Source organism: Neocloeon triangulifer, unplaced genomic scaffold (assembly GCF_031216515.1).
Source record: "Neocloeon triangulifer isolate White Clay Creek 2 clone unplaced genomic scaffold, ASM3121651v1 ptg000022l, whole genome shotgun sequence".
Lineage (NCBI taxonomy): Eukaryota > Metazoa > Arthropoda > Insecta > Ephemeroptera > Baetidae > Neocloeon > Neocloeon triangulifer.
In genome coordinates this window covers 3,998,130-4,025,734 of record NW_026775562.1, presented here as the reverse complement: position 1 = coordinate 4,025,734, position 27,605 = coordinate 3,998,130, and the positions used below count along the sequence as shown (strand labels likewise).

The window sequence follows — 27,605 nt, the reverse complement described above, 5'->3', positions numbered from 1 at the left end:
CGGATGGTGTCATTTTGAACTCGGTAGTTTTAGCAAAATTCTTGCTATGGATATTAATAATATTCATTATTCTTGCTAGAGGCGGTGCCATTTTGTCCAACAGTTCCTTTTTTAAACAAATTGTTTTCGACAATTGAATGTAAACAATTTGATGTAACAATTTGGACAAAGACACAACAATAAATAATTTAAAAAAAAATTAAAACTTTCTAAAGAATAAACTGTTTTTATAAGCCACGGGCCACCACTTTAATTCATAAACAACAAATTCACTCACATTTCCAAATAATTATGGATTTGTCATTATTTCCTCGGACACAAGAGAAGTCACTCCTAATTACCAGCGTCCCCAGGGATTAGAGAAAAACGTCCCTTAACAAGCTCTTTTTTTCCTTTTTTTGCCAATAAGCCGACGGACTGGCGGCGTGACAATGGATCGGCGAAGCGAAATGTGTTGCGGGCTGTCTAGCATCAAATGGCGTGGGGGCAATTAGAGCATTAGGTCGTGTCAGTGTTGTCGAAAGCAGTGCAAAGGCCGTGTTCTGGCGCGCGGCCAGATGCACCGCGCGGCTTCCACACACCCTCCGTGCCAATAAAGGACCCGAGTTATTGAAATTATATCTATGTGGAACAGGAATATGTGGTGGTATAAAAAAAGGGGAAAAAAACACTCGGTTATATCAATCTTGCCGGTTTCATTTTTCGGTCGGCGGGAGCGGAAAAAGAATTGATCAAATGACGCGCGCTGTCTGCGGCAGACGACGAAATAATACACAGAGAGGGAGCGAAATAAATGTGTGTGTGCCGGAATTGAATTTATTTATCAGACTGCAAAATTGAAAATTGATATATCGACTGCGAGGAGAGTGATTTGTTCCCGTCCCCGAGTTTTGTTCTCTGTTGCTGAGGGAAAGCAGGAAAACTCATCCGAGATGGATGAACATTGAAAAAGCTTCTTCAATTATACCTAATGGCTCTGTAATTATAATATGAACTTCAATGACATGCTTTTGGCGACGAGCAAGTTGATTAATCAAATTGATTGGTTTGATTTATTAGCCAGATTAAAGCGCACAAATCAATTCGATGAAATAGGAATTTTGCATGATTGTTTTTTCGAGTGAGTTTAAATGCTTCGATGCAAACTTTGCAACATATTCTTGTATTAGGGTGAATTAATTATTTATTATTTGCGGTCAAAAAAGTGGGCGGTACCTTTAAAATAATTTTAATTTTTTTCGATATTTACAGTTGCAGAAGATGATAAATTAAAAAAAAAAAAAAACACTCAAAATTTGTATTGGCACAAATTAAGTTTATTATTTATTGCAGATCTCTGCCTAGAAATATATCATTCAAATACTCAAAGTTATAAATGAAAACTACTAATTTAAAAAAAAAGTTAATAAATATTATGAAAAGCTTTTCAGAAAAAATAAATTTGTTAAATTTACACATTTTAAAACACAAAATTAAGCCTGTAGATTTTGGCATTGATTAAGTGATGTTGATTTTATAAAAGTTTTTGTTTTAATCCTTGAAGAAACCAATTTTGCTCATAACATGGAATAATGAAAAGCTTAAATTAATTGTAACCTTTTTGAAAATTAAAACCGTTTTATATGTACAATTTTGCGATATTTTAGCTCCTTTGTCTGTATTTTTTCTTCCAAAATTCATAAAAGCTATTAAGAAACTTGACGTAGATCGTCAGCAGATATTATGGTTTTTCTCTCCGCGGCTCCGATTGGTCGGTGGCATTTAAACCGAGTTCAACGCAATAAAATCGAAAAACTCGTAAAACGCGCAGCTGATTGAGTGAAAACCGATTTCATAACCCGGCACGTTCATTTATCACACATATGGGCTATGACGTCCGAACGCTGTAAAAACGAACACCTCCATAAAAAGCGGAAGAATCAGTCATGAAAATAATTGGAAAAGTAAAGAAAATTAAAAACCCTTTCTGTTATTATTATAAAAGATTTTATTTGACACTCATTGGAGTAAAGTTCATCTGAGTTAATTTGATTGCTTTGTTCTGTATAATCCATAGATTAAATCGATGAGTTTATCTAATCTGCAGTAATTAGTCTTCGATAGGGATGCCGTTCGCCTCGAGCCAAGAAATGTAGGTGCGGACGTTGGTGAAAACAATCGGCGCGCCAGTTTCGCAGAAATCTTTGGAACCGAAACTGGCGATGCCGGCCAGGGCCAACTGCCCTTGGGTGTTGGACATTAGCAGAGGAGAGCCAGGGTCGCCCTATTTATATTTAAAGTTAATAAATAGAAAAAACAAATTGGTTTCCTTGACAGAAATTGCAAAGTAAAATAAAATTTAATTATTAAATTTGGCTACAATTAAATTCTAAAGTTGAAATTTGCATTTAAATTAAATATCTAGCCAAAAATTAATCTACAATTGGAAAATTAAATAATTTAATTATTATATATGAATTTTCATACATAACAGCTGCTGATGGCTGGAGCGTAGGCGCAGAAATGCCTGTCCGGAGTGTCTAGGGCTGTACCGAGAATTCCTTTGCACTGGTTGTGAAGCAACGAAGCCATGTAGGATTCAGAAAGGAAAGGTTGCATACTCTGCATACCTGTTATTTCCGAGGCTAAAAATAAAATAATATTAATAAGGCCAAAAAAAGTATTGATAATTTTTCTTTTGCAAATTAGGAAATTAATTTGAATATCTCCAAGTAAAACTAATAAAATTGATAAAAAAAATACCATCAGCCTGTCCGTAACCAACAACATAGACACTTCTGTATTCGTCCAGTGGGAAATTGTCGGACTTTTTGGGCAGAACGGCAGGCGTTTTGCTAACAGGTGCGTCCAGCAAAATGAGGGCAAGGTCATGGACTGCATTTTCAAAGGTGCGGGTGAAATCAGGGTGAATGATCGCTCTGGAGCTGGTTGTAGTTTCTAGAGCATCGTTCAGTTCATCATCGTACAAGTAAAGTCTTCCCAAATGCAGTTCAAACGTCGAAGCTCTTTTTTACAAAATAAAATATCAGTGCATATTTTCTAAAATTAATATTAGGGTTAAACAGATGAATAGATGATATCGTTAGTTAAAAAATTTTGAATCGATTTAAAAAAAAAATTGAAAATTTTAAGTATTTTCGTGACCCAAAACAGGTGGGGTGAAAATTGTAATTTGCAGGAAATCATTTCAAATTATCAGAATTACCCTTCCAAAATTTCAGCAGAAAATTTATGGAATTAAAAAAAATTCTGAATTTTCCATCAAAATAGCTACTTAAAGTCACATTTTTAAATTTAGAGCCAAATTTTAGTCAACATGAAGTTCAGTTAACTCATAAATTTTATCATTCATTCAAATTTATATAATTTTATGCCAAACAAAAAACTTATATCATTGTTTAATTAGAATTAAAATTTCATACCCTGTGACACATTGGGCCGAGGTGAGAACCTTGTCCGGTGCAACAAGAATTCCGCTGCAAAGGCCGCCATCGTCAATGCAGATCATCACATGATACGGATGACTTCTTGACGTCGGAACCGAAGGTTGACTTTTGTAAAACGCTGGTTCATTTTGCTCAAGGTTAATTCAATTGATAAATTTAAATTTCATAATTTTTACCTTTTTTGAAAACTGGATTGATCAGGTTTCGGTGGCTGAGGATTGACCACAGAGGCAAAGCCTGGAATTTTTATTTTTTCGGTAACATAAATTTCATTGATATATCAATTTCTCTGGATGAAACTTTCTCACCTGTGTGGAGGCGACCAGAGCCAAGATTGTTAGGATGATCTTCATCTCTCTCAAGTTGATTGATTAATCTCATTAGCGTGAAGTGTTGGTATTTAAAGCTGGCCGTTATCACCAGAGCTAATCTCATTCACGAATTTTCTCAGATTAAGTTTCTCAATCTAGGGAAATTATGACGTTTGTAAACAGTCTGTTTTGCGTTGCTGACGTGAAATGAAATGATATCATGTGCGTAATTTGTGCAGCTTCAGAAAAACAACGCAGATCGATAAAATATTCAAAATTAAGTTAATTTAGAGTAATTGAAAGTGATAAAATTTGAAAAAGAAAATTTGATCTGCATCCCCTTATATTTTGCGAATTTATTTGCCTTTTTTTCAAACTGTACTATTTGCCTTCAGCAGAAATCATCTTTAAAATGTTAATAGTTTATTTAAAAAAATGATGATGAAATTTTGTAAAAGCAAAACGTTTTTTTCTATGTACAATTTCCATCAAAATTAATTGCTGAAAACTTGCAGCTCATTTTGATGAAAATATTTACGAACATTTTTTTTTACAGATCCAATACCAAAAAAATTAGCAACAAAATTTAATAAAATCATTGCTTTTTTTACTTTATTTCATTTTTATCGTAAATACAAGAATTTTGTAGTTTTCCACTGTAACTAAAAATGATATCTTCATACATTTAAACTTTCCTTGGTGATAATAATGAGAGAGCAAGGCCGGTCTGGGAGAAAATTGTGCTTGTGGGTCGGCCGGAGGTGCCGCCGCTTTTCTTCCGATACAAATCTGCGAGTGCCAGCAGCTAAATGCGGCTGAGCAAACAAAGGAGCTTGGTTTGCAATCCAGGCTGCGAGGGTTGATAGGTGCGGCATTATTAGGCCCTTATCTGGAACTCGCAGCCTGTTTACCTCACAATGCCACACGCAAAAGCCGCCGCCGCCGCCTGACGAATTCCGCAGCCCGACTGTCACGCGGGTTGCGCCGCGCAATTTCCTCTCGGATGAGAGCAAATTTACCCAGGCCCTGATTAAAATAACGTAACGAGAGCCGGCAGAGTGCGAGAGTTAGAGAGATCGGGCTTTAATTAAAAATACACTTCGTTACATCCGGCCGTCGATCCCTATCGAAAGTGAGGCTTTTGTGGACACAGAGAGGACCAGTGCATGCACTCGTGGGTATTGGAAATTTGATTACGTCCGTTTGTTTATCTCAAAATTGAATTTAAACTAGATTATTTCGGCGTTCAATTCAAGCTAGATAAGAGTTTAATTAAATTTTAATCTCATATTATGATAATAAGCAAATAATGTTTTACAAAAAAGTCATATTTGGAATTTTTCAGAACTCTTAATTTTATTTTCTACATTTTATTACATTTTCAAACTGAACGATGAATAGAAAAAAAGCAGAAAAAAGATTTGAATATTTTAAAAATAAAAATAATTGACCATAGGACAAACAGTGAAATTGGATTTCAAACAGCTTTAATTACTTTTTTAAAGCTTGCGAAACCGCTTAAAGTTTGAATAAAAGGCAATAAATTTTTCTGCTTTCCACAAAGCAAGAAATTTTATATTTGTAGAAAGAATGATCTGTTCCAGCCAATAAACAATAATTATAACAAAATGCACTCTTGATTGAAGTAAATTATTTCATAGCTCTTTATGAATTTTATTATCTTGATCTCAAATTTCGAGGGGCCTTAATGTGTCCGAAATAATTGTGTCCGAAAGTTTTTTCTGGAATTTGTCCGAAAACTTTCATCCGAAAATTTGATCCGAAGTTAAAAATATAATATGTCCGAAAAACTTTTATCCGAACCATAATTTGTCCGAATATCTTTCCTCCGAATCTTAATTTTTCCGAAAAAACTTTCTCCGAAGTAATACTATAGTTAGTCTCCCTCAAAAGCACCAGAAACATGCGCACTCCTTTCCGCGCACTCCCACCTGCTCCATGGCCAGCCGCTGGTTATGGGTTTGTTTTGTGTTGGTTAAGGTGAGTGAGACTGTAAATACAAAATGTCCAAAAACATTAAAAGGAAGTTCTTCTTCACAATGGATTCCTACTGCATATCAACAGAACAGTGAAAACCCCGAAGGTGACAACAAAGTACCTGCAGTGCTCCAAATATCCTTCATGTACAGCGAGAGGCAAAAAGGTTGATGATGGTGAACCGCAGTGCTATCGATTAGACACAACCACAAGCATAGGACTAATAACAGCTTAGAGTCTTTCCACAAAAATTGGGATTGTGAAGACTGCCCATCCAGGAATTTGGCCATACATTGCGGCACTGAAGGCATTGACAATGAAAGCACTCTCTGATTTGGAATCATTGAACGTTGCCTGCAAGGACAAGAAAACTTAAATACTTTCACCAAGACAGATTCATCAAGGAACAATCAAACAGACTTGCTGACGGGAGCATTAGCATCAGGCTTTTCCTGGAGAGGATTTCATACAGAATGTACGATCCTTTGAGGGTTGCAGAAAGACAGGAATTTATATATCTATTTATTTATATATAACTTAAACATTTTTTTTTAATTTTAACAAAACCCAGTCCAACATCAGAGGCCAAAGCGGCGTCAGGACAACCAGCACGACTCTGACTCGAACTAGAGACCCATGAACCTCGACTAGCTGAATCTGGAACTCTGTGACAAACGTTATTTTTAACGGGCTGTGAATTAAATAAATAAGAATACTATACATTACCATACTACTCAATTTCGGACAGTTTTATTTCGGATGAACCATTTTTCGGAGAAAAAAAATTCGGATGAAGCATTTTCGGAGAAAATTTTGAAAAAATTCGGACAAAAATATTTCGGACACATTATTTTCGGACACTTTATTTTTCCGGATTCGGACACAATTATTTCGGACATATTATGGGCCCCCCAAATTTCCTCGCATATGAAAGGATTTGTTGAATCTGGTCCCTTCGCCTCAACAATAGTCACATTGCTACCGTTTACAACTTTTAAGTATGCCAGAGCAATCTGAGGTCCACCACTGTACGTCACGTAAGGATCGATATTTATTTGCAAATTAGGAAACAAATTTATCGGCTGCAAATCCTTTTGGGTTTCGCAGTCGTAGAATGAGCCGCCGTTGTTCACGTCGTACACAACCGCGTGTTGTGTCGCATTTAGCGAGCCAGGTCCCAGGGTCGTAGTAAATATAAGTCGTGCCGTCTAAATATTAACAATATCAGGTAATTGTTTTTATTTATTTTGAAAAGTTATCACATACTCAAGATTTTTGAGGTAAATTTGTTATATTCCGTGACCTACATTCAAAAATAAATACACAAATTAAAAAATTGGTTACAATAAGGTAAAAAAAGAATTTCCCACGTTTACTGTACAAGACGAATCAGAGTAATTCAAACATCCGTACGACTTTAAAATCAATTGATCACTCTGCATTTAAGTAGAAAATGTGATTAAAAAGAAAAAATTCCACTGCGATTGATCACGTCTGTGGTCTGCTTTTCCAAATCCTTGATGATTTGGTCAAAGACCTCTGGCGCCTTGTCCCTGGCGCACTTTGACAACTGATACGCTTTGTCACACTCATCCAATCCATCTAGATTTTTAGTTTCATTTTGATATAATTTTTCGCTTCAAATATTTTCTACAAGTTTTGTTGTTGCACTCGTCCATGATAGCCATATTTTTGATCAGCTCGTCCATATTTTGCAGAGACATGGCTTCGAGAATCGCAAAAACTTCGCTTTCCACAAACTTACCGCCCACCAGCTTTTTCCACCGACAAAAAATTAAGTGTGTTATTATTGCAAGTCAATGAAGTTACCAGCCCCGCAGCGTCTCCAACACATTGTACGAAACACTAAATAAAAACTTCTTTATTTTTATGGAAATAATAAATAATTGGAGAACCTACTTTCATCCGCAAGTCCAAAGTCGTCGCATTTTGCAGCAAGTCAATTTCAGCTAAATTATTATTACTATTATTTATAACTCGAGAGAAAATTTTTAGATTTACCTGAAGTGACGTTATAAGTAACCGAGCATTCGTCCATGATGGCCTGACTGCGGATTGCCTCGTTTCTGAATCAAATAATCGACTTTTTATTATTAAAACTCATTTTAAGTTGACAAAAACCTCGCAAATGTATCTGAATTTGGTCTCTCCATCATAGTCGGCGAGCAAAACGTCGCTCGTGTTGCGCCAAATGTGGACGGCCACGTAGTTCTCCTTTCCTCCTGCGTTGTCCGGCTGTCCAGGCAGCCACTTGGCCTCGTCTCGGAACAACCTTTTGGCCGTACAGTAACCGAAAACCGACTCGCAACCCTCGTCGCAACCGGAAGTCCAGAAGGTCAAATTTAAGGGCTCTTCATTTAACCAGCGGTACGAATACGAATTAAATTTAATAATTTTATATTTACATTCAAGAGCTTGCCTTTTTTAAATTCGGTCGAGTTACTGATGTTGGCCAAAGCGTCGTACTTGTACTGCCCATTCAAACTCAGCAGAGACATTCCCAGGGCGCAACAGGCCTTGGTCGCTTCAGAATACTGATATTTTTGTTTTTTAATTGGCACTTTCAAAAGGTGAAAGTTAGTTTTAACTGTTCTGGTATCATTTTCAAAACTGAAGAGATAGTTGCGTAGTCTGTAGGAAATCAATCGGCCGTGCGCACTATGGTCTAAAATTGATCAAAAATTTATGGAAGGCATCGTTGTTAACGTCAGGTTATCACTTTTTAGAACCATTGATTTGTCTGTGGCCATTACGGTGAAAAACTGAACCTGTGAATTTTTATATAAACACTGTTTTGATCAAATTCGAAATTAAAGCGCAGACGTCTCTCTGACAAGTGATGTTAGGACAAACGGGACTGGTGCACTTTGGAGACCTCGTCGGTGGACTCTATTTTTCCCAATTATTTCAAAAATTAATGTATCTTCAAAATTCAAAACCTGGCAGGCGAAAATCATTCTGTCCGAACACCGTCTGCCGCTGATCGAAATGGAGCCGTTTGTCTTGGAAATTTTCATCTGGACGCAGTTTTGGTCCTTCTCGAGGCTTTCCAGCGGGAGGACGTCGTGCCAAGGCGCGGAGCCGTTCGCGGAGCACCACCCGAAGGTGCCGCTCGCCAGGTCTTTTGCTCCTCCCGTCCAGTAGTTCAAATTGAATTTCCAGCTCTTGACTTTCAAAAGAAGATTATAGTTTTTTTTTAAAAACTTCAAATTCAAGCAGGAGTTAACCTTGCAGTTTCATGCACTCGAGCTTCTCTTTGCTCTCAAGAGCGAACGGCTGCATGTTTAGGCTGAAGCATTTCGCCGAGTTTTGGTGCCAAGTGCCCTGAAAAACCATTGGTTATGAATTAAAGAGGACAATAGAAATAATTTGTAAAAACCAGTGACTTTCCGAGCAACAGGGTTTGGCCGCATGTATCAAGCCAAAATCCGTGCTGGTCCGGGTCTGTAAAATTATTTTTCTATATTTTCATTGTATTATGAACTAGGCCAACCCGAAAGCAATCCATTGGTAGCAACTAAAGAACTCTGAAACAATGAAAGTTTATTAAAATTATTATAAGCATAGCAGTATTTTGGAAAGGAAACGTGTGAGTCCATACGTTGTTCGTTTTCAATTTACATTTCCCGACCAGAGGCTAAAACAACATTTTTGATAAAGAGAGGAAGTAACAACGGAACGCGAGACGCACGTCCATGGTTGTTGTAGGTGCTGTCGTGGTTGGCGTCACGATGGAGGATTCAGTCATTCTTCTAATTTGGGTGCTTAAAACTGGAAACTCGGCTTTTGGTTCTACATTTTTTAGGTCAAAGGATGAAGATCTTGTCCCGGTTAAAATTCTTGTTGTATTTGATTGGCTGCTTATTGTGGGTGAAGATTTTGTTAGTATTATTTCTGTAGAATCGTCAGTTGGATTTGTAGGGGACATCTTAAATTTAAAAAAAAAAAAAATATGAATACCAAAAATTATTTATAATTTTACTTCCAACGGCGAGCCATCAGATGACCGCTCGTTCAAATTCGGGACGCCATTAGAAATTGGGAATTCACTGAATTCAATTTTAGTTGTGCTTCGATCCGGAAGGGTCCTTGACCTAGATTGTGAATCGCCCAGCTCACTAAGATTTGTTTTCTGGACAAATCAAAGGCACGTTTAAAATGTGAAGAAAAAGATATGAAACACACCAATGTGCTATTTAGTCGTGTTTGTATTTTTGAAGATCTCAGGCCAAAAGTATCAGAACATTTTTTTGCACCACAGCATTTGATGATTTTCCAGCGTTTGCTTGATCCCTTATTTGAATTAGCCAATGCGCCTAATTCAATTATTAACTTCTTTAAATCTCCTCAGCTTGATATCATTACCTCTAAACGTTTTACCTCTAACGCGCTTAATAATTTTTTTAACACTGTCAGTTTTGTGAATACTCGTGGAATTGGACTTACATTAGGATTTCCCTGGTAAGTTAGAGTTGCAGCGAAAACTAAAAACAGATACAGAATTGAGAACCCAAAAAATGCTTCTTTGAGTGGCATTTTAAGCTAAAAATTTGTGATTCTTTTTCATCCTGTGCGCACGAATTGAATACAAAAATTTTGTGTTAATATTTTCAGTCTGTTAGCTCGCACGGAAAACATTTTGGATCAAGCGATGGCGGTTGCGTATCCCGTTTCATCAGTTGTTTCCCGCAGTTCGGCTACACATCCTGTGCAGCGTTTTATCGTGGAAATTTAAATCGTGGCCCAACTCTTAATTTTGTGTGTTCCATGAGTTGATCAAATTTTGATTATTTTCGTCCATCCATTATCATTTGATATTTTTTGTATTCTAGATTAATCTATCAATTTTGAAAAGTAGCAATTGACTATATTTTGTCTTTAGGTCTGAAAATCTTGCAATAGTTACAAGGCTTTTAATTTTATTGTCTATTACTTTGAGTAATAATGCAAAATTTTATTTTATCTTTACTTTATCTAATAAAATAATAAATTAGAAATAGTTATTGGCATTTAAATAAATTGGAATATCCTCATGGATTTTACGATGTTTAAAATAACAGAACGCTTTAAAATTCCAAATTTTAGTGCTTTTTATTATCAATATTATCATTATTTTTGTTTATTTGTTGAAGTTGTTGCAAGAAAATTTAGAAATTGAGGGGGGAATATTTCATCGTTAGACGCTAAAACACAAAACGCTAGCAAAGGTCTTATTAAAACTTCTTTCCGAGGTAAATAACGCATCCGCTTGATCCGCTGCAGTGAACCTTGGTTGACATAGTTTTTGTTATTTTCATTCATCAAAGGTTTTGCCATAGGTGAGACTTGCAGTGGGAGGTAAATATTAATTTAATGTTTTGTCAAGGACTTCTATGGAACTATAAAACAAAACAAGAACTAAATCTCAAAATTGTAATAAACCTTTCTGTAAAAAAATTTAGAGTAGATTTTTGGAAATACAAAACAATTAAACCTATCGATTAACTAAATTTTATTTTATATCAATTGTGTTGGGGTTTTTCAACCATTTTTTGAATACTTTTCATATCTCCGCAAAATTAATTTCCTTAAAATCCACAACAAACTAGGAAATAACGAATGAAAGCAGAAGATAAACGAATAGGGTTAGTGCTGCATTGTAGCGATGATTTTGCATGTCACATCATATCCTCGTACAGAAGCAGAGCTTGTCTGTATGGGTGGCAATTTTAATCCTACATTAAAGCACCGACTCGGTCACAAAATTCAGTCGAACATGTCTTATTCCTCGCAAATGAAATAATTTTGTATATCTGGTCCCTTCGTCTCAATAACCAGATCGCCACCGCTAAAAAATACGTGAGCTATCTGCGGTCCACCACTGTACGTCACGTAAGGATCAATTTTAAACCGCGTCTTGAAATACAAATTTTGCGGCTGCAAATCCTTTTGGGTTTGGCAGTCGTAGTATGAACCACCGTTGTTCACATCATACACAACCACGTCCAACATCGTCCACAAGTACGTTCCGAAAATTTGGCCAGCAACTTATGGAGAAATTTATTTTACTGCCAAAATTGCTGACATTTTAAAAACATACGCGCCACTTTCAAGCAACTCGTGGCATTAATGTAGCTCTCCGCTGGCATCAATCGCATGCCGCGCTCGCAGCAATACTTAAACGCGTCTCTGTATGTGAGATGCTGTCAAAAAATGAATTAATTAATGTCAGATTTCAGCAATAAAAACCAATAAACGCACGTTACTGTTACGAATTAAATAAGTTTTAGATGCGTCGCATTTAGCGAGCATGACAGCACTGGTGTAGTTAATATATTCAGAAGCATCTAAAATTTATACAATATTTATTATATATATATTTTTTTTAAATTTATCACGAACTCAAGTTTATTAAGGTTAAATTGTTCCTTTCCTCGACCTACATTAAAAAATGGATGGAGCTCGAATTAAAAATGGTTAAAAATTTCCTACGTTGATTGTACAGGCCAAAGAATTCAAACATCCGTACGACTTGGAAATCAGTTCATCACTCTACATAGAAGTGAAAAAAGATCAAAATTGAAAAAAATCTATACGTCTGTGGTCTGCTTTTCCAAATCCTTGATGATTTGATCAAAGACCTCTGGCGCTTTGTCCCTGGCGCACTTTGACAACTGATACGCTTTGTCACACTCGTCCAAGCCATCTAGATTTCAGATTTATTTGTTGTAATTTTTCACTTAAAATATTTTGTTTTTTCACAAGTTTTGTTGTTGCACTCGTCCATGATGGCCATATTTTTGATCAGTTCGTCTATATTTTGAAGGGACATGGCCTCGAGCATTGCGAAAACTTCGCTGTCCACAAACTTACCACCCACCAGCTTTCCAACGACAAAATCTTAAGAATGTTAATAACATTGTAAGTCAATGAAGTTACCAGCCCCGCAGCGTCTCCAACACACTGTACGAAACACTAAATAAAAACTTCTTTATTTTCAGGGATATAATAAAAAATCGGAGAACCTACTTTCATCCGCAAGTCCAATGTTGTCGCATTTTGCAGCAAGTCAATTTCGGCTAAATTATTTTTACAAATAAAAATATTTATGAGTGAAAAATGAATTTTTAGATTTACCCAAGGTGACTTTATATATAACCGAGCATTCGTCCATGATGGCCTGCTTGCCGTTCTTTGACTGCGGATTGCGTCGTTTCTGAAATCAAGAAAAGTTGCTTTTGTATATAATTTAAACTCATTACTCAAAGTTGGAAAAACCTCGCAAATGTATCTGAATTTGGTCTCTCCATCATAGTCGGCGAGCAAAACTTCGCTCGTATTGCGCCAAATGTGGACGGCCACGTAGTTCTCCTTTCCTCCTGCGTTGTCCGGCTGTCCAGGCAGCCACTTGGCCTCGTCGCGGAACAACCTTTTGGCCGTACAGAAACCAAAAACCGACTCGCAACCCTCGTCGCAACCGGAAGTCCAGAAGGTCAAATTTAAAGGCTCTTCATTTAACCAGCGGTACGAATACGAATTAAATTGGACAATTGTACATTTACATTCAAGAGCTTGCCTTTTTTAAATTCGGTCGAGTTACTGATGTTGCCCAAAGCTTCGTACTTGTACTGCCCATTCAAACTCAGCAGAGACATTCCCAGAGCGCAACAGGCCTTGGTCGCTTCCAAATACTGTATACACATTTTTGTTTTTCAATTGGCACTTTAAAAAGGTGAAAGTAAGTTTTAACTGTTCTGGTATCATTTTCAAAACTGAAGAGATAGTTGCGTAGTCTGTAGGAAATCAGTCGACCGTGCGCACTATGGTCTAAAATTGATCAAAAATTTATAGAAGGCATTGTTGTTAACGTCAGGTTCTCACTTTTTAGGACCATTGACTTGTCTGTGGCCATTACAGTGAAAAACTGAACCTGTGAATTTTTGTATTAACACTGTTTTGATCAAATTCGAAATTAAAGCGCAGACGTCTCTCTGACAAGTGATGTTAGGACAAACGGGACTGGTGCACTTTGGAGACTTCGTCGGTGGACTCTATTTTCCCCAATTATTTCCAAAATTAATGTATCTTCAAAATTCAAAACCTGGCAGGCGAAAATCATTCTGTCCGAACACCGTCTGCCGCTGATTGAAATGGAGCCGTTTGTCTTGGAAATTTGCATCTGGACGCAGTTTTGGTCCTTCTCGAGGCTTTCCAGCGGGAGGACGTTTTGCCAAGGCGCGGAGCCGTTCGCGGAGCACCACCCGAAGATGCCGCTCGCCAGGTCTTTTGCTCCTCCCGTCCAGTAGTTCAAATTGAATTTCCAGCTCTTGGCTTTCAAAAGCAGATTAAAGTTTCAAAAAAAAAACTTTAAATTCAAGCAGGAGTTAACCTTGCAGTTTCATGCACTCGAGCTTCTCTTTGCTCTCAAGAGCGAGCGGCTGCATGATCAGGCTGAAGCATTTGGCTGAGTTTTGGTGCCAAGTGCCCTGAAAAACCATTGGTTATGAATTAAAGAGGACAATAGAAATAATTTGTAAGACACCAGTGACTTTCCGAGCAACAGGGTTTGGCCGCATGTATCAAGCCAAAATCCGTGCTGGTCCGGGTCTGTTAAAATATTTTATGTATATTTTCATAATGTATTGTTTAGTTGGCCAACCCTCGAGCAATTCATTGGTAGCAACTAAAGATCTCTGAAACAATGAAAGTTGAGTAAAATTATTATAATCATTTGGAAAGGAGTGAGTCCATACGTTGACCAGTGTGTTCGTATTCAATTTACATTTCCCGACCAGATTTGGCTAAAACCACATTTTTAATAAACATAGGAAATAGCAATGGAACGCGAGACGCACGTCCATGGTTGTTGTAGGTACTGTCGTGGTTGGCGTCACGATGGAGGATTCAGTCATTCTTCTAATTTGGGTGCTTGAAACTGGAGACTCAGCTTTTGGTTCTACATTTTGTAGGTCAAAGGATGAATTAGATCTTGTCCCGGTTAAAATTCTTGTTGTATCTGATTGGCTGCTTATTGTCGGCGAAGATTTTGTTAGTATTATTTCTGTAGAATCGTCAGTTGAATTCGCAGGGGACATCTTCAATGTTTAAAAAAAATATGAATGTCAAAAATTATTTACAATTTTACTTCCAACGGCGAGCCATCAGTTGACTGCTCGTTCAAATTCGGGACGCCATTTGAAATTGGGAATTCACTGAATTCAATTTTAGTTGTGCTTTGATCCGGAAGGGTCCTTGACCTAGATTGTGAATCGCCCAGCTCAGTAAGATTTGTTTTCTGGACAATTCAAAGACACGTTTAAAATGTGAAGAAAAATATATAAAACACACCAATGTACTATTTAGTCGTGTTTGTATTTTTGAAGATCTCGGGCCAAAAGTATCAGAACATTTGTTTGCACCACAACATTTGATAATTTTCCAGCGTTTGCTTGAGCCCTTCTTTGAATTAGCAAAAAATGAACCTATAATGAAATTAATGTTTTTTTCTTCAAGTATCCGTAGTTTAATGTTTTTACCTCCAAACTTTTTACTTCGATCATGCTTAATATTCTTTTTAACACAGTCAGTTTCGTGAATACTCGTGGAATTGGACTTACATGAGAATTTCCTTGATAAGTTGGAGTTGCAGCGAAAACTAAAAACAGATACAGAATTGAGAACCCAAAAAATGCTTCTTTGAGTGGCATTTTAAGCTAAAAATTTGTGATTCTTTTTCATCCTGTGCGCACGGATAGAATGTAAAAATTTTGTGTTAATATTTTCAGTCTGTTAGCTCGGACGGAAAACATTTTGGATCAAGCGATGGCGGTTGCATATCCCGTTTCATCAGTTTGTTTCCCGCAGTTCGGCTACACATCCTGTGCAGCGTTTTCACGTGGAAATTTTAATCGAAGCCCAACTCAAAATTCTTGTGTTCCAGTTTATCAATTATTTTTGTCCATAAATTTTAATTGTGTTTTTGTTTCTTCTAGAAAGACCTAGTAAATTGGAAATGAAGCAATTGACTATATTATTTTCTAAATGTCTTGCAGTTTTGGTACAATTAAAAAAAAAATGAAATAAAATCTCAACATTTTTAATTTAATTTACCTATCAATTCATTCAATTTTTATTTTTATACATTGTAAATTAATTTTTTTATGGTGGTTTCCCCTTTTTTTTTAAACTTTTCAGATTCCTTTAAAATCCGCATAACAAATTTGGGAACTAAAGAATTACATGTATGAAAGGATTAAGGAAGACAGCAGTTGTCGGATCTCGTGCTGCGTTTTGAGTGTTGATTTTGCATGTCACACCATCCTATCCTGCAGAGTTCGTCTCTTTGTGGCAATTTAATCCTACGTTAGCGCATTAAATATGTGACGCGGGCACACAATTCATCCGAGCGTGTTTCTCGGCTTTTGTGCAGCGCCGTGATATCGTCGTCGACGCACTATTAAATTATCATTAAGTAATATACACACGCGGCATTGAATGAAACGAGCGTGGCCATTGTCATTTCATACTATCGTGCAGCTGCACCGTTCACTCGCCGCCATTATCGTTCGACCTTATTGCTCGCGAGCAACAAGTCACGCAACTTCATTACAGATAAAGAGCCAAGGACTCGCACATCCCCCCGCGCGCGCTGATGAAAAGAGAATGAGCCGAGCAGCTCGCTTTGTGCAAAAACGTCTCTCGCTGCGCGAACAATATACACTTATTTTTAGCTTAGCAAAAGTTGCCGTCGCTCGTGTGGCTGGAAAGTTTCCAAACGTGCTTTTTAATGAAGCGTTCAAACTTTGGCACGGCCGAGAGAGCTGCGAAATAATTTGCCGACGATTAAATTCACTCGCGCGAAAGCTAATTTTATGTCAAAACATTTTCTTTAAAAAAAATAAAAACAGGAGAAAATGAATGTAATGAATGTCATATAAGAAACGATTTTTTTTAATAGAATTCTGATTTGAAGAATACAAATTATATATTTGTTATAGTCAAATCCTTGAAATTAATAAATAAAGTACTAAACATTTCATTAAAAATCTAAAAAAAAACTTGTAGATCGATTGTTTTATTCATTCAGCTGCAGAATTACTTTGAAAGGAACAAGTTTATGTTTTTTACAAAAGAATAGTTATAAAATTTAAATTTAAAATATTTAATTCAAAAAATCTAAATAATTATTAATATTTTTAGCATTTTTGCATATATTTAATACACTAGAAAATTAGCAGATATTAAAAATAATAAAAATTTAAAGAAATCCCATCACATTTACCAAATTTTAATACGAAATAATTCAATTTTGATAATCGAAATGATGGGAATTACAAATTTTATATGTTGAATTTTCAATTTTACATCTTAATTTTAGCAGTAAAATGACCAAGCCACCTTTTAAATTTAAATGAATAGTTACAAATTTGCAGAACAAAAGCTCTACTAATTTGCGAAATCAAAGTTAATGAGGGAGAGCAATTATAGTCATCGACCTTTGAATCGCTGACTGAGTGAGTGCTGGGCTGCGGCAGGGAATAATTGCATTAGTTTAAAATGTAGGGCGCTTCTCTTTGCCCGCGGAGAGTGCACTCGTCGGCGCCGCGGCAAAGCCATTAAGCATGAATGCCAAACCAAATATTTGGCCGAGCGCAGTTGGGGTGGAAATTAATGCGCTTTGCAGTATGTACGGTGCTGCACCTCCTCAAGTTCGCGATTAAGCTGCAGCTGAAAAGTAATTGCCTTTTCGCTCCATTGTCAGTCAAAATAGCTCTCAAAGCGCTGCTTTCGCCGACTTGGCACTTGACGGTCTCGTGGTTTCGGCGTCGCTCTTTTCTCCCGTCTCGTGACATCTCGCTCAAAACTTGTGTGCGGATTAAAATTGACAGCCGCCGCCATTTCTGCATTAAACTTTCATAACTTGCAAAGAGACGGAGACGCTGACGGAATGGTGAATTAAGTCTTTTCGATTTTATAAGCAGTTTTCAAATTCATTCAAAATGATGGTTTGTTGTTGCCATGAGAGTAAAAATATTTCAGATCAAATATCTTTTTGGACATTTTTCTATTCTTAAAAGCTCCGAGTAATAAAATTGCAATAAAAACCAACAAAATTTTTGTCTTTCTGTAAAAATCCATGAGAGATCAGAAGTAAAAATAATCCCTGAATATTATTTTACCTCTCATCCGCTAAATTTAAAAGAAAATCAAATATGATTAAAATTTGCAAATAAGATTTCCAACTAATTTTGATATGATCCTTATTTATGAAAAGAAAATTAGAATTTCTGCCAGTCTGTGGACGACCCTTTATTTTCTCCTCTTATTCAGTGATTAGCAGAAATTATGCAGTGTGGCTAGAAAACGAGCAAATTAGCTGATTGGTAAGTGGAAAAAACGCTGCGAGTGGAAAAGAACAAAGGCAACAACATCACATTTCGCGTGCAATTTTCTTCAAAACAGAATAATTACATCTTGCTGCGTTGCAAATGCTGACGGCTGTCGGTACGGAAGAAAAGACTCGGAGCGAAATATGGAACAGAAGTTCATTAACGAGAGAAAGAAATCTCGCTGCGAGGCACAGCAGTATCAGGATTCTTCATTAGCGTAATTACATCCGTTCGGCTGAGTGATAAGTCGTCAAATTTAATTAAAAAAAAGACCTGCCTGACGAGTCGCGACTGAGAAATATGATGAGGGCGCATTTTTGATATACTTATAAATTTCTTATAAATTTTAAAAATAAATTGAGGAGAATATCGATTCCTTCTTTTGTAATAAAATTGTTAGGTAATTTGATCCAAAACTTCTAAGCTATGAAAATTCTGTAAATTTTTTTATTTACTTTGGGAAATTTGGTCTCTAATAAATAATTCAATTGAATTTTTACGAATTTCCAGAGCACAATAAAAATCACAATGCTTTTAGAAGTTCTTAATTTGCAATAAATTTAAAACGTTAAGATATACTGAAAAAAATGCAATAGTTTATTAAACAAGAACATCCAAGGGCTCAGACATTTCAGAAATAACATTCAAAATTATCAATTAAGATTCTGATCCACCTGGCGTAAAAGTATTTTTTACACAAATTTACCAACTTTTCAGGTTTCATGAGAAACCCCATTTTTTGCGTCATAAAAAAAGACTGCTAATTGTAAACTTCTAAAACTTTTTTCCTTCTTTCAATTTTAAGAAAGTTTTATATTAAAAAAATTGAGAATCCTTTTCAAGAAATTAATTTTTATTAATAGTTTTATCGTTTTATTGTCGAATTGTAATATTCATATTGTTTTAGGCAAAAAAATTTAAGTGCTCTTTCAGCTTCTCGCATCCTGGCTGTTCTCTAACTAGTTTGATACTGAAACAGAATCAAGAATTCGCAGTTACATTTCAAAGTCCCTTTAATATACTGCACTTGAATAATGGATCGCGGCAAAAGTTAGCTCGGTTTGCTGCGTCGCGAGCACCGAGACAGCCGTTCTCTCATTTTCAGCTTTGTACTCTCGTGCATTATTCCGTAATATTCCGCCGTAAGTCAGACACACATGTGTGTGTTCCGCGCCAGAATTACAGACACAGAATGACAAATCACACGGAATGCATTAGCGCGGCTCCAAGTTGCTCTTTCGCTAATCACGCGTGCCGCTGCCATTTTTTAGGTTCGTCGATAAATCTGCAGCGAATTCGATTACGAGCGCGAATTCAATGTCACGTTGTATCGTAAATTCCGATATCCAGGACTCCTGCCTGGGTGGAGCCGAGTTATGCAAACATTTCATCACCTCTGCTCGGCGTGTTGCATAACACGCGCCGACCCACTCGCCGAGTATTCTCCTCACGTACCGACTTGTATGTGCGTCTGGCGCTGTAGGCTCTTGTCAGAAAAGAAAAACAGCAAGAAGGAGAACAATATATTTAAAAAGAAAAAAAAAATACAAAAATTAGCTTCGTCTGACTTCAAAATTTTTTTCAGAATTAAGAATATGAAATTAAGTCAAAAATTAAAAATCATGAATGAATTTAATACAATTTTTTTTTATTAAATTTTGATCTTTTAACATTCATGTAATAAAAATTAAATATTAATTAATTAAAATTGTAGAAAACTGCTTAAATGTTCGTGAAAAACTCTCATACTTTGACTAAATTTGAAATCATATTTGTTAACAAAATAAAACCTTATTCGAGGGCCAGAAAATTATTTGGAGATTGAAATTTTGTGGCTTTTTTGCTACCAACCTACATTAAAGATAATTTAGACTAGATTTACAAATTTCAAAATAAAAAAGTTCCTTTTCTACGCTTATTTTCAGCAACTTTTGCATCATATTTTTGTATTTTACAACTGAATTTTTTATTAAAAATCCATCTAATTTTATACTCTTTTCGTTTGTTCCAGGTGAGTGCCAAAAAAGCGACGACGATGATGAAAAAACTTTTTCCCACTTCGGTATTCGGTATGTAAATCAGATTTCGGGTGACTGTGAGAATTTTAAAATTAATTCCAACGAGAACAGGTGCAAGACCAGGTTGTTAATAGTATAATCAAAAGCTGCAAAAGAAAAACCTAATAGAGTTGAAAATGATAAATTATTTTGTATTGTAACTTTAATTAAAAATAATAAATAATAATTTAATAATAATTTAATTAATAATAAAAATTGACCCTTTTAAGGAAATTAAAAAATAAACCAAAATAAGCTAAATTGTAAATATAAATGATTACAAATGATGGGAATTGAGCTATTTTGTATTATTTGATTGATTTACGTTCTATTTAATCTCCATTAAATTCAATCACAACAACAATCAGTCGAAGTAAACAATTTAATTTGTCTGAGAAGCGTAAATAAAAACAATAGAAAACAAATTGAGCCAACCGCAAGGAAGTTTACGACGAATTGTTTTTCCCATTTTCTTCCGCAACTTAATTATCTTGATTTGCAATCCAAGGAACTCCCTTTTGTTTGCACGTTGCTAATTTTCGGAACAAACAACCTCGATAGGAATTTTTCCCCGAACGAAAAGGCAACAAGAGCCGCCGTCGGGCCCTTCCATTCTTTATTTGATTTGGCGATCGGTGTGGCTGGCAAACAGGGACGGTTGTGGCCGAAAGGTCAGCACACTTGTTGGATTCGTGCGTACGTGTTATTAATTGAGCTGAAATGGTCCAAAAATGTTCTAAAACGGCCAGAAAAAGTTTCAAGAAAAATTGTAAATTTAGAATTTAAATATTAGCGGTTTTAAATGCTAAAAACGGTTAAAAAATCAAAATAAAAACAGTTTCCATTGAAATTTTTGCTATTGTCAAACAGAAAAATTTGTAAAACTTTAAAATACGCAATGGTAATACATATATAAAGTTGATAATTAAAAAATAAATTTTCAAAAAGCTCCAAATCTTTTTCGTGTAAATTTAAAAAAAAAAATTTGTTCTATTTAAACAATTTAACAATTGTTGAAATGAACTTTGAAGCAAATTAAAAGAAAAAAACATCCTTTTTATAATTTCATAATATATTTGTTGAAATATCGGCCATTTTCCTCCGCCTCTCTTAATTAGCCTCTTCTTTCTACGTATGTGCGGTTCATCTTTCTCTCGCTCTCCGTCTGCCCACGAATTTAATCCGGCCGATGCACATTCCGATGCCGCCGTCACTTAATGCCGCTGTGCCACGAGGAATTTTAATATTCCGCATTCCTGGCGGCGGCGGCGGCGGCTGCTCCGGCTGCTCCTCGATCCGCTCGCGCATAAATTGCGCCTCGACAGCCTTTTATTCCGACGCCGCTAATGGCGGTGTGGAGAACGCGTGTACGCAGCTCGACGATGCAGAGATGGAAGCAGGCTCAGTCGCCGGTCAGAGGTCACTCGCCCGCCGCAGGCAACCCCAAAGACTCGCCGCCGCCGCCGCCACTTTAATCAAACCGTCGCCGTTCCAGTCAATTTGATCCGCCAGGCAAAATGAACCTGGCCAGGTTTCAAAAAGTTCATCTATTTTTACGATGAAAAATATTGACACAAATATGGGTCAATACTTAAAATAAACCAAATGGATTTATTTTTCGAAAATAAAATTTCTTCAGTGAATTATTTTCAATATAAATCTTACTGCCCATGATATGATCAAAATTTGAAATTAATTTAAATTATTTTGCTACCTCTAAATTTCAAATCAATTAGAACATTTATAACAGTTGATTTGGCAATCCAATTATTCAAGCCTTCAAATTTTGTGTTATTTTACGAATAAATATCTCATATATTTCGCAAAATATTATTTTACAATTTACATTTATTAGCATCAGCATAATTACAAAATTGAATTTGTTATGAATACAAACAAAGGTTCTAATTAGTTGGAACTAATTATCGGACGGCTCATATATATTTGAATTAGATTCATCCCCTATTCAAAACAAGAGCTCGTTGATATGGAAATTTCGCGATGAATTATAAATATTTTCATTATTGCTCCAACCTAATTTTATATCGAAAAACAGATCAATTTTGCGGTTTTCCAAAAGCCGGTTTATAATTTTTGCTAATCATGCAATCCAGTGGCCGCGTAAATGTGGCGGGCGTTGATCGTGATTTCACGTTGTTATGCAAAACATCCAACCAAAATAATTTGAGGGCGATTTGAAAGTGCCTAAAAGTTTGCACAAATATTCAGAAACTCCATAATTCTGAATATGAGAAGAAAAATAATTTATTTATTTAATTTGGTTAAAATTTTTTAATTTTTTGAAGGTTTGTAGTTAACTGAATATTTTTTGCTCAAAATTTTTTAATTAAATAAATTTGAAAAATAAACTGAAAAAATTAATCAGAAACATAAAACGGATAAAGATTTTTTTTTATTTCATTTATAATAAAATATTTTTTTTTCTTTTGTAAACTGATGAATAATCCAATCGGGAATCAAAATTCGAAATTGAATAGCCCCGATTTTATGCAAATCGGCAATGATCGTTCAATCCGGTCTCTCATTAGCGGCGAGCTTTCAGCAGATTAATCGAGTCATTATTTCCGTGATGTACCTCGACGAGGGTTGATTACGCAGGGCAACAGCGATATATCCGTTCACAGAAAGAAATAAAGAGTTGTGCGGTCGCGTGTGCTTCTCTTTCTCTCTGTTTGGGCCATGTCAACTGCGGCGCGAATTTCCATTTTATTAAATTTGCGGCCGGCCAGAATGGAGTCAGCCAGCCGACGGCATTTTAAACAAAGACTCGGCCGGAGAGGGATGAAATTTAATTTGGCCCGCGCCGACGTTAAATTGGCTCTTGCGAGAGAGAGAGGAACTTTTGTTTTCGGCACTTATTTATAAATGCACATCCAACTTTAATCCGAAGCTCCTTCTTCTTCTTTGCCGTGTTTATATTTTGAATTTACTTATTTCTGTGGAAAATAATGGAGAGCCGAAAACAAAGCTGCCCCCCTGCGGCCGAGCCAAAAAGTTGGCCCGAGAAAGAGAGACTTTTGCTATTATGTGTTGTTTTGCCCCCTGCGAATTTTGGTTTACGGCGTTGATTGGACCGCCGGCTTTGTTAACAACTATGACGTCATCAGGCACCGGCGGACTTTGGGGAAAAGATGCTGCTGGGTGGGATGAATGCGTTTTTTGTTGACGACTCTCGCGCCTCCCTCCTGGGGTTATTTTTAACGAGGCACAACCTTCTTTTAATTTCGCAATTCTGACGAGATCTTGAATTATGAAATTAGGTCGATAATTTTGCCGGAGATATTTCCAGCTTGATGTGATCATTTTGCCACAAAACATGGAATTTGATTTTTATCCGTAGAAAGGCTTTTTTTAAAATTGATTTTTACATTCGAAAAAGTTCAAGACAAAGGAAAATTTTGACGGTAATGAAAGACAAAAAATTTTAACTTCAATTTTTTTTAGACATTTAAAAAAAAATCCATAGAACAGTCTCAAATTATAGCGTTCAGAAATTTAAAAAGTCTCAAAATGATCAAAATATTTTAATAATAATTCATTTTTTGATTCCTTTTTGGCTTATTTTCAAATCTAATCAAATCAAGTTTTAACAACAATAAAAAAAATCAAGGCAATTAAATTATTGGCTTACAATTAAAAATTTTAACCACCCTATTGTTGAAATGACAATGCCAAATCCATATAGCTCAGCACCAAAATAGACCAGAAATTCATGAACAAATAAGGCTAAGAAAAAAAATCAGTTAAATTTTAATTAAAATGTCCCTGGTATCCAAAAAATGTATTTTCCTTTAAAAATTGATGGCAATGTTAGTTTCAAATATTGCAATAGAATCAAAATTTATAGCATAATTCATGGACATCAAACGACAAAAAATATCGACCAGGATCTTTTTGATCTCGAAAGCTTTTAGCTAAAATATTTGCTGAAATTAGAGCTCAAATTTATTATTGTTGTTTGTTTGTCCAAATTGTTACATCTCATTATTTACATTCAATTGTTGAAACAAATTTATTTGAAAAGAAGGAATTTTTGGAAAAAAACGACATCAACCCTAGCAAGAATTTTGCTAAAATTTACGAGATAAAAAAAACCTCATCCGCTGCTGTGTAAATTTTCAACAATTCCAAAACAAATTTTTCAATAATTATTTTATAAAACTAAAATTGAAATCGGCCAATTTTTTTATTATTCATTATTAGTTTGCAAAGTACAAATTGTACTTGGAAATTTTCAGGAAAAATTCTGTATTTTGGAAACTCGAAGCTCATCTCACAATTCAAAATCAGAGATTTAATTCTTGTTCCGCATGTACTTCTATCTATTTTATTCCCTTTCGAAATGGAAGCGACCTATATTGAAGAGAACTATGCATTATTTATGCTCATCCACGCCGACTGTTTTAATTTAGCGCTCGTTCCTCCTCTCGCGCATGAAATGATGGTCGGAAAGTAGGCTATGTGTATTTTAATCGGCGTCGATATGGATTGCTCGCGTGGAGAGAGAGAAGCATATAAAAAAAAAATGAGAGAGAATGAAACGGCGATGGAATTGATAGCGGTTGATGCGGTGGACGGACCGACGGGCGGACACACATCAAAGTTGCCGCCGGGACAAAGGGATCGGTGATACTCTCATGCATAAAGTATATCAGCGGAATCGACAGCTGCGCTCGGCTCAAAACCCACCAGCCGACGCGACCAAAAGCCGTGTGTGCTTCGCTGCTTGCAAAAATTACAATTTTTCCGCGAATTGATCTCTGTCGATAAGGGTCATTATTTTTTCGGATGGAAAAAATAACATAAATATTCGTTTGAAATAATCACAAACGTTAAAAAAACGAACATTTTTTCAGATAATATGAAACAAAAAGTTAATTTAACTGTTTTTAATGAAGGTGACAATAATCAGAGTAAAAAAATGTATTCCTGCATTAAAGATTCACAGCTGATTTGCTACGTTGAATTCGCGTTTGAAAAATTAGCATACCTTGAGCTGAAATCGGGCTCAGCCTTTTCGCAAGAATAATTATGAGCTTCGGAGAGAAGTGATAAGAGTGAAAATTAAATTCCAAGATAAAAATGCTTTTTAACCAAATTAATAATTTAATCAGGGCTAATTTAGTCAAGGGTGAATTCTTGGTTCTAAACTTGGAGGAGCGCAGGTTTTTATTTATATAATACGTGAAATTTTTTATTTTTTTAATTTAAAAAAATTAAATTCTTAGAAACATATTTTAGAAAGTAAAAAGATCTGGTATATTTTGAGTCCCTAAAATTAATTTTGATACAAATTTGTTCCATTTTGGATTTTGGAAGAACAAATTCTTTAAAATTAAAAAAAAAAACATAAAATTCAACTATTCTAATTAAATTTGCGATTTCAATTGGAAAAATTTAATTAATGTGCTACTTTTTAATTTAAATTTTTAACAATTTAAATTGATATCAGATGTTTTTACAAACACATTTAAATTCAGAATTGCCTGAATCCATTTGAAATAAAATTTATATTTTGGTAAATTAAATTTAAATAGTCTTAAATTTTCATTATAATTTGTCCTTTTACACTTATCCTTAATCATTTAAATTTTACCCTCTGTTGGTTTATCTTTTCATGGATAAGAAAATCAAAATGAATTCATCAAAAGTTTTTAGTTTTAAAAAAATATGACAATTCCTTGGAGCTTTGGCAACAAATATATGGAAAATTGCATTAAAATAAGGAAATTTCCACTTTTTTCTCAACAGCTATGGAACACTTGACGAAAAATTCTCCCCTTTATCAAGTTCCCTTATATTTTTCATCAGAAATTCGTAAATAACATCATCTCTCTTATCTCTTATCCGACGTGAAGCAAGTGGGTGTCAAAGTGCGAAGCGCCGGCGGCAAATTTGATCGAAGGGTCTCGAGCTCGGCATATCTCTCGATATACAACATCGGAATGCCGCCGAGCAGCTCTCTCGGGATGTGTACAAAAATCCATTTGTGAGAATTTTCGGCAATTCCATCGGCCGCAAATTGCCCGTCACGGCGAATTTCGCGGGCAATATTCTCTCCTCCATATAATGTGCACCGGTGCGCGCTTTAGTTCACCTTTGCTCTTTGGGGACGCGTGTACAAGGAGTGTGTGTGCACAAGGAACCGCCCGGCGCAAACTTTGTTTCGCCCGGCCTAAATATCGCAGGCACTACTTGAGGTCGCACGAGGGTAGCGCGCGCGGAGGGCCCATTTATGCAACCACCAGAAAGAACCCTTTCCTCGCTTCACCCTCGTGCTGTGGCCAACAGGCCAAAAAGTCGCCGTCAAAAGTAGGTCCTTGAATAATTTTAACTGGAAGAAAATAAGACCAAGCAAAAAAAGTTTGGAAATATTTATTAAAGATCCACACAAGTCATTTATTTTTAATCTTTTTTCAGAAAGTAGAGAAAATTTTATGATGCAAGTTTAAATTTTGATGGAAAAAATTCGTACCCATCAATGCTGAAACCGTGATTGGACTTTTCCCGCCAAAAATATTTGAATTTCGTAGGAAAATTGAATGATTTATTTGTTTGAAGAAGTTGACACTAGAGGAGATGATCATGGAAATGAAGATTCGGGCTTTTCCTCGTTGCAAAAAAATTGTTTTTATTCAAAAACAAACGGCTCTACCAGTTTCGGTCACGGTCTGCGACCCTATTTCATGAGCAAACGCGCTGCTCGCTGACTTGTACAAGAATCTCATTTGCTCATGAAATAGGGTCGCAGACCGTGACCGAAACTGGTAGAGCCGTTTGTTTTTGAATAAAAACAATTTTTTTGCAACGAGGAAAAGCCCGAATCTTCATTTGAATGATTTATTGTTAGAAATAAGGAACAATTTCCCTCTAATTTTAAATTAATTTATCTAGCTGGGAAAGTACTGGTTTGTATTTTAGAGTCTGAAGTTTTTTGATCTCATGAATCTTCATAATAATAAAATAACACTTTTATTTTGTTTTTATTACAAAATTTAGATTGTCATTTTTCATCAGATTTGCAAAATCCTCTTCTAAAATCCTTGTTTGTGCAAATTAACTAGATCCTATTGTGATATCAAATGAAGGTTCTCGTTTCATTAATTTAAATTCACATATCAAAGGAGACGTTTTTGTACAAGCTTGAACGGCTCTCGTGAAATTTCATCACGGCGCCATGTATTCAATTACATTTCAATTCTCGTCTGCTTTCATTTCAAAGGCCAAATCAACAGGCACTGGAATACGATCGGCCCTTCTCGGCGGGAGTGGAACAAAGGGCGGCATTTTTCGCCGCCAATTGATTTCTCTTTGAACGCACGTACGTCAGCGTTTGCGTCTGGACCTTTATTACTGCGAGTGGGCACCATATTGCGGCGAAAT

General features: G+C 35.9%; 3 protein-coding genes across 3 annotated transcripts in view; 1 reads left to right on the top strand and 2 right to left on the bottom strand.

Moving 5' to 3' along the window:
- The window catches only part of LOC132204643 (alpha-2C adrenergic receptor), a 146,311-nt gene that overhangs the window by 67,017 nt on the left and 51,689 nt on the right, over positions 1-27,605 (top strand). The gene's annotated exons all lie outside the window — the stretch shown is intronic.
- On the bottom strand, positions 1,972-3,842 carry LOC132204379 (brachyurin-like). Its single transcript, XM_059632864.1, has 6 exons — positions 3,755-3,842; positions 3,623-3,683; positions 3,423-3,564; positions 2,743-3,005; positions 2,467-2,624; positions 1,972-2,263 (listed from the first exon to the last, which is right to left on the bottom strand). Exons 1-6 carry the CDS (start codon positions 3,797-3,799, stop codon positions 2,090-2,092), a joined length of 843 nt encoding a protein of 280 aa, XP_059488847.1. The 5' UTR covers positions 3,800-3,842; the 3' UTR covers positions 1,972-2,089.
- Positions 11,537-15,489, bottom strand: LOC132204598 (uncharacterized). The gene is made up of 24 exons (XM_059633218.1): positions 15,373-15,489; positions 15,292-15,325; positions 15,104-15,237; positions 14,901-15,050; positions 14,611-14,850; positions 14,509-14,556; positions 14,415-14,448; positions 14,298-14,362; positions 14,145-14,241; positions 13,857-14,086; positions 13,637-13,685; positions 13,506-13,582; positions 13,332-13,446; positions 13,034-13,263; positions 12,893-12,971; positions 12,785-12,834; positions 12,695-12,730; positions 12,518-12,638; positions 12,352-12,461; positions 12,248-12,307; positions 12,158-12,194; positions 12,017-12,102; positions 11,856-11,958; positions 11,537-11,802 (listed from the first exon to the last, which is right to left on the bottom strand). The coding sequence occupies exons 1-24, from the start codon at positions 15,460-15,462 to the stop codon at positions 11,537-11,539; spliced, it is 2,541 nt and encodes an 846-aa protein (XP_059489201.1). The 5' UTR covers positions 15,463-15,489.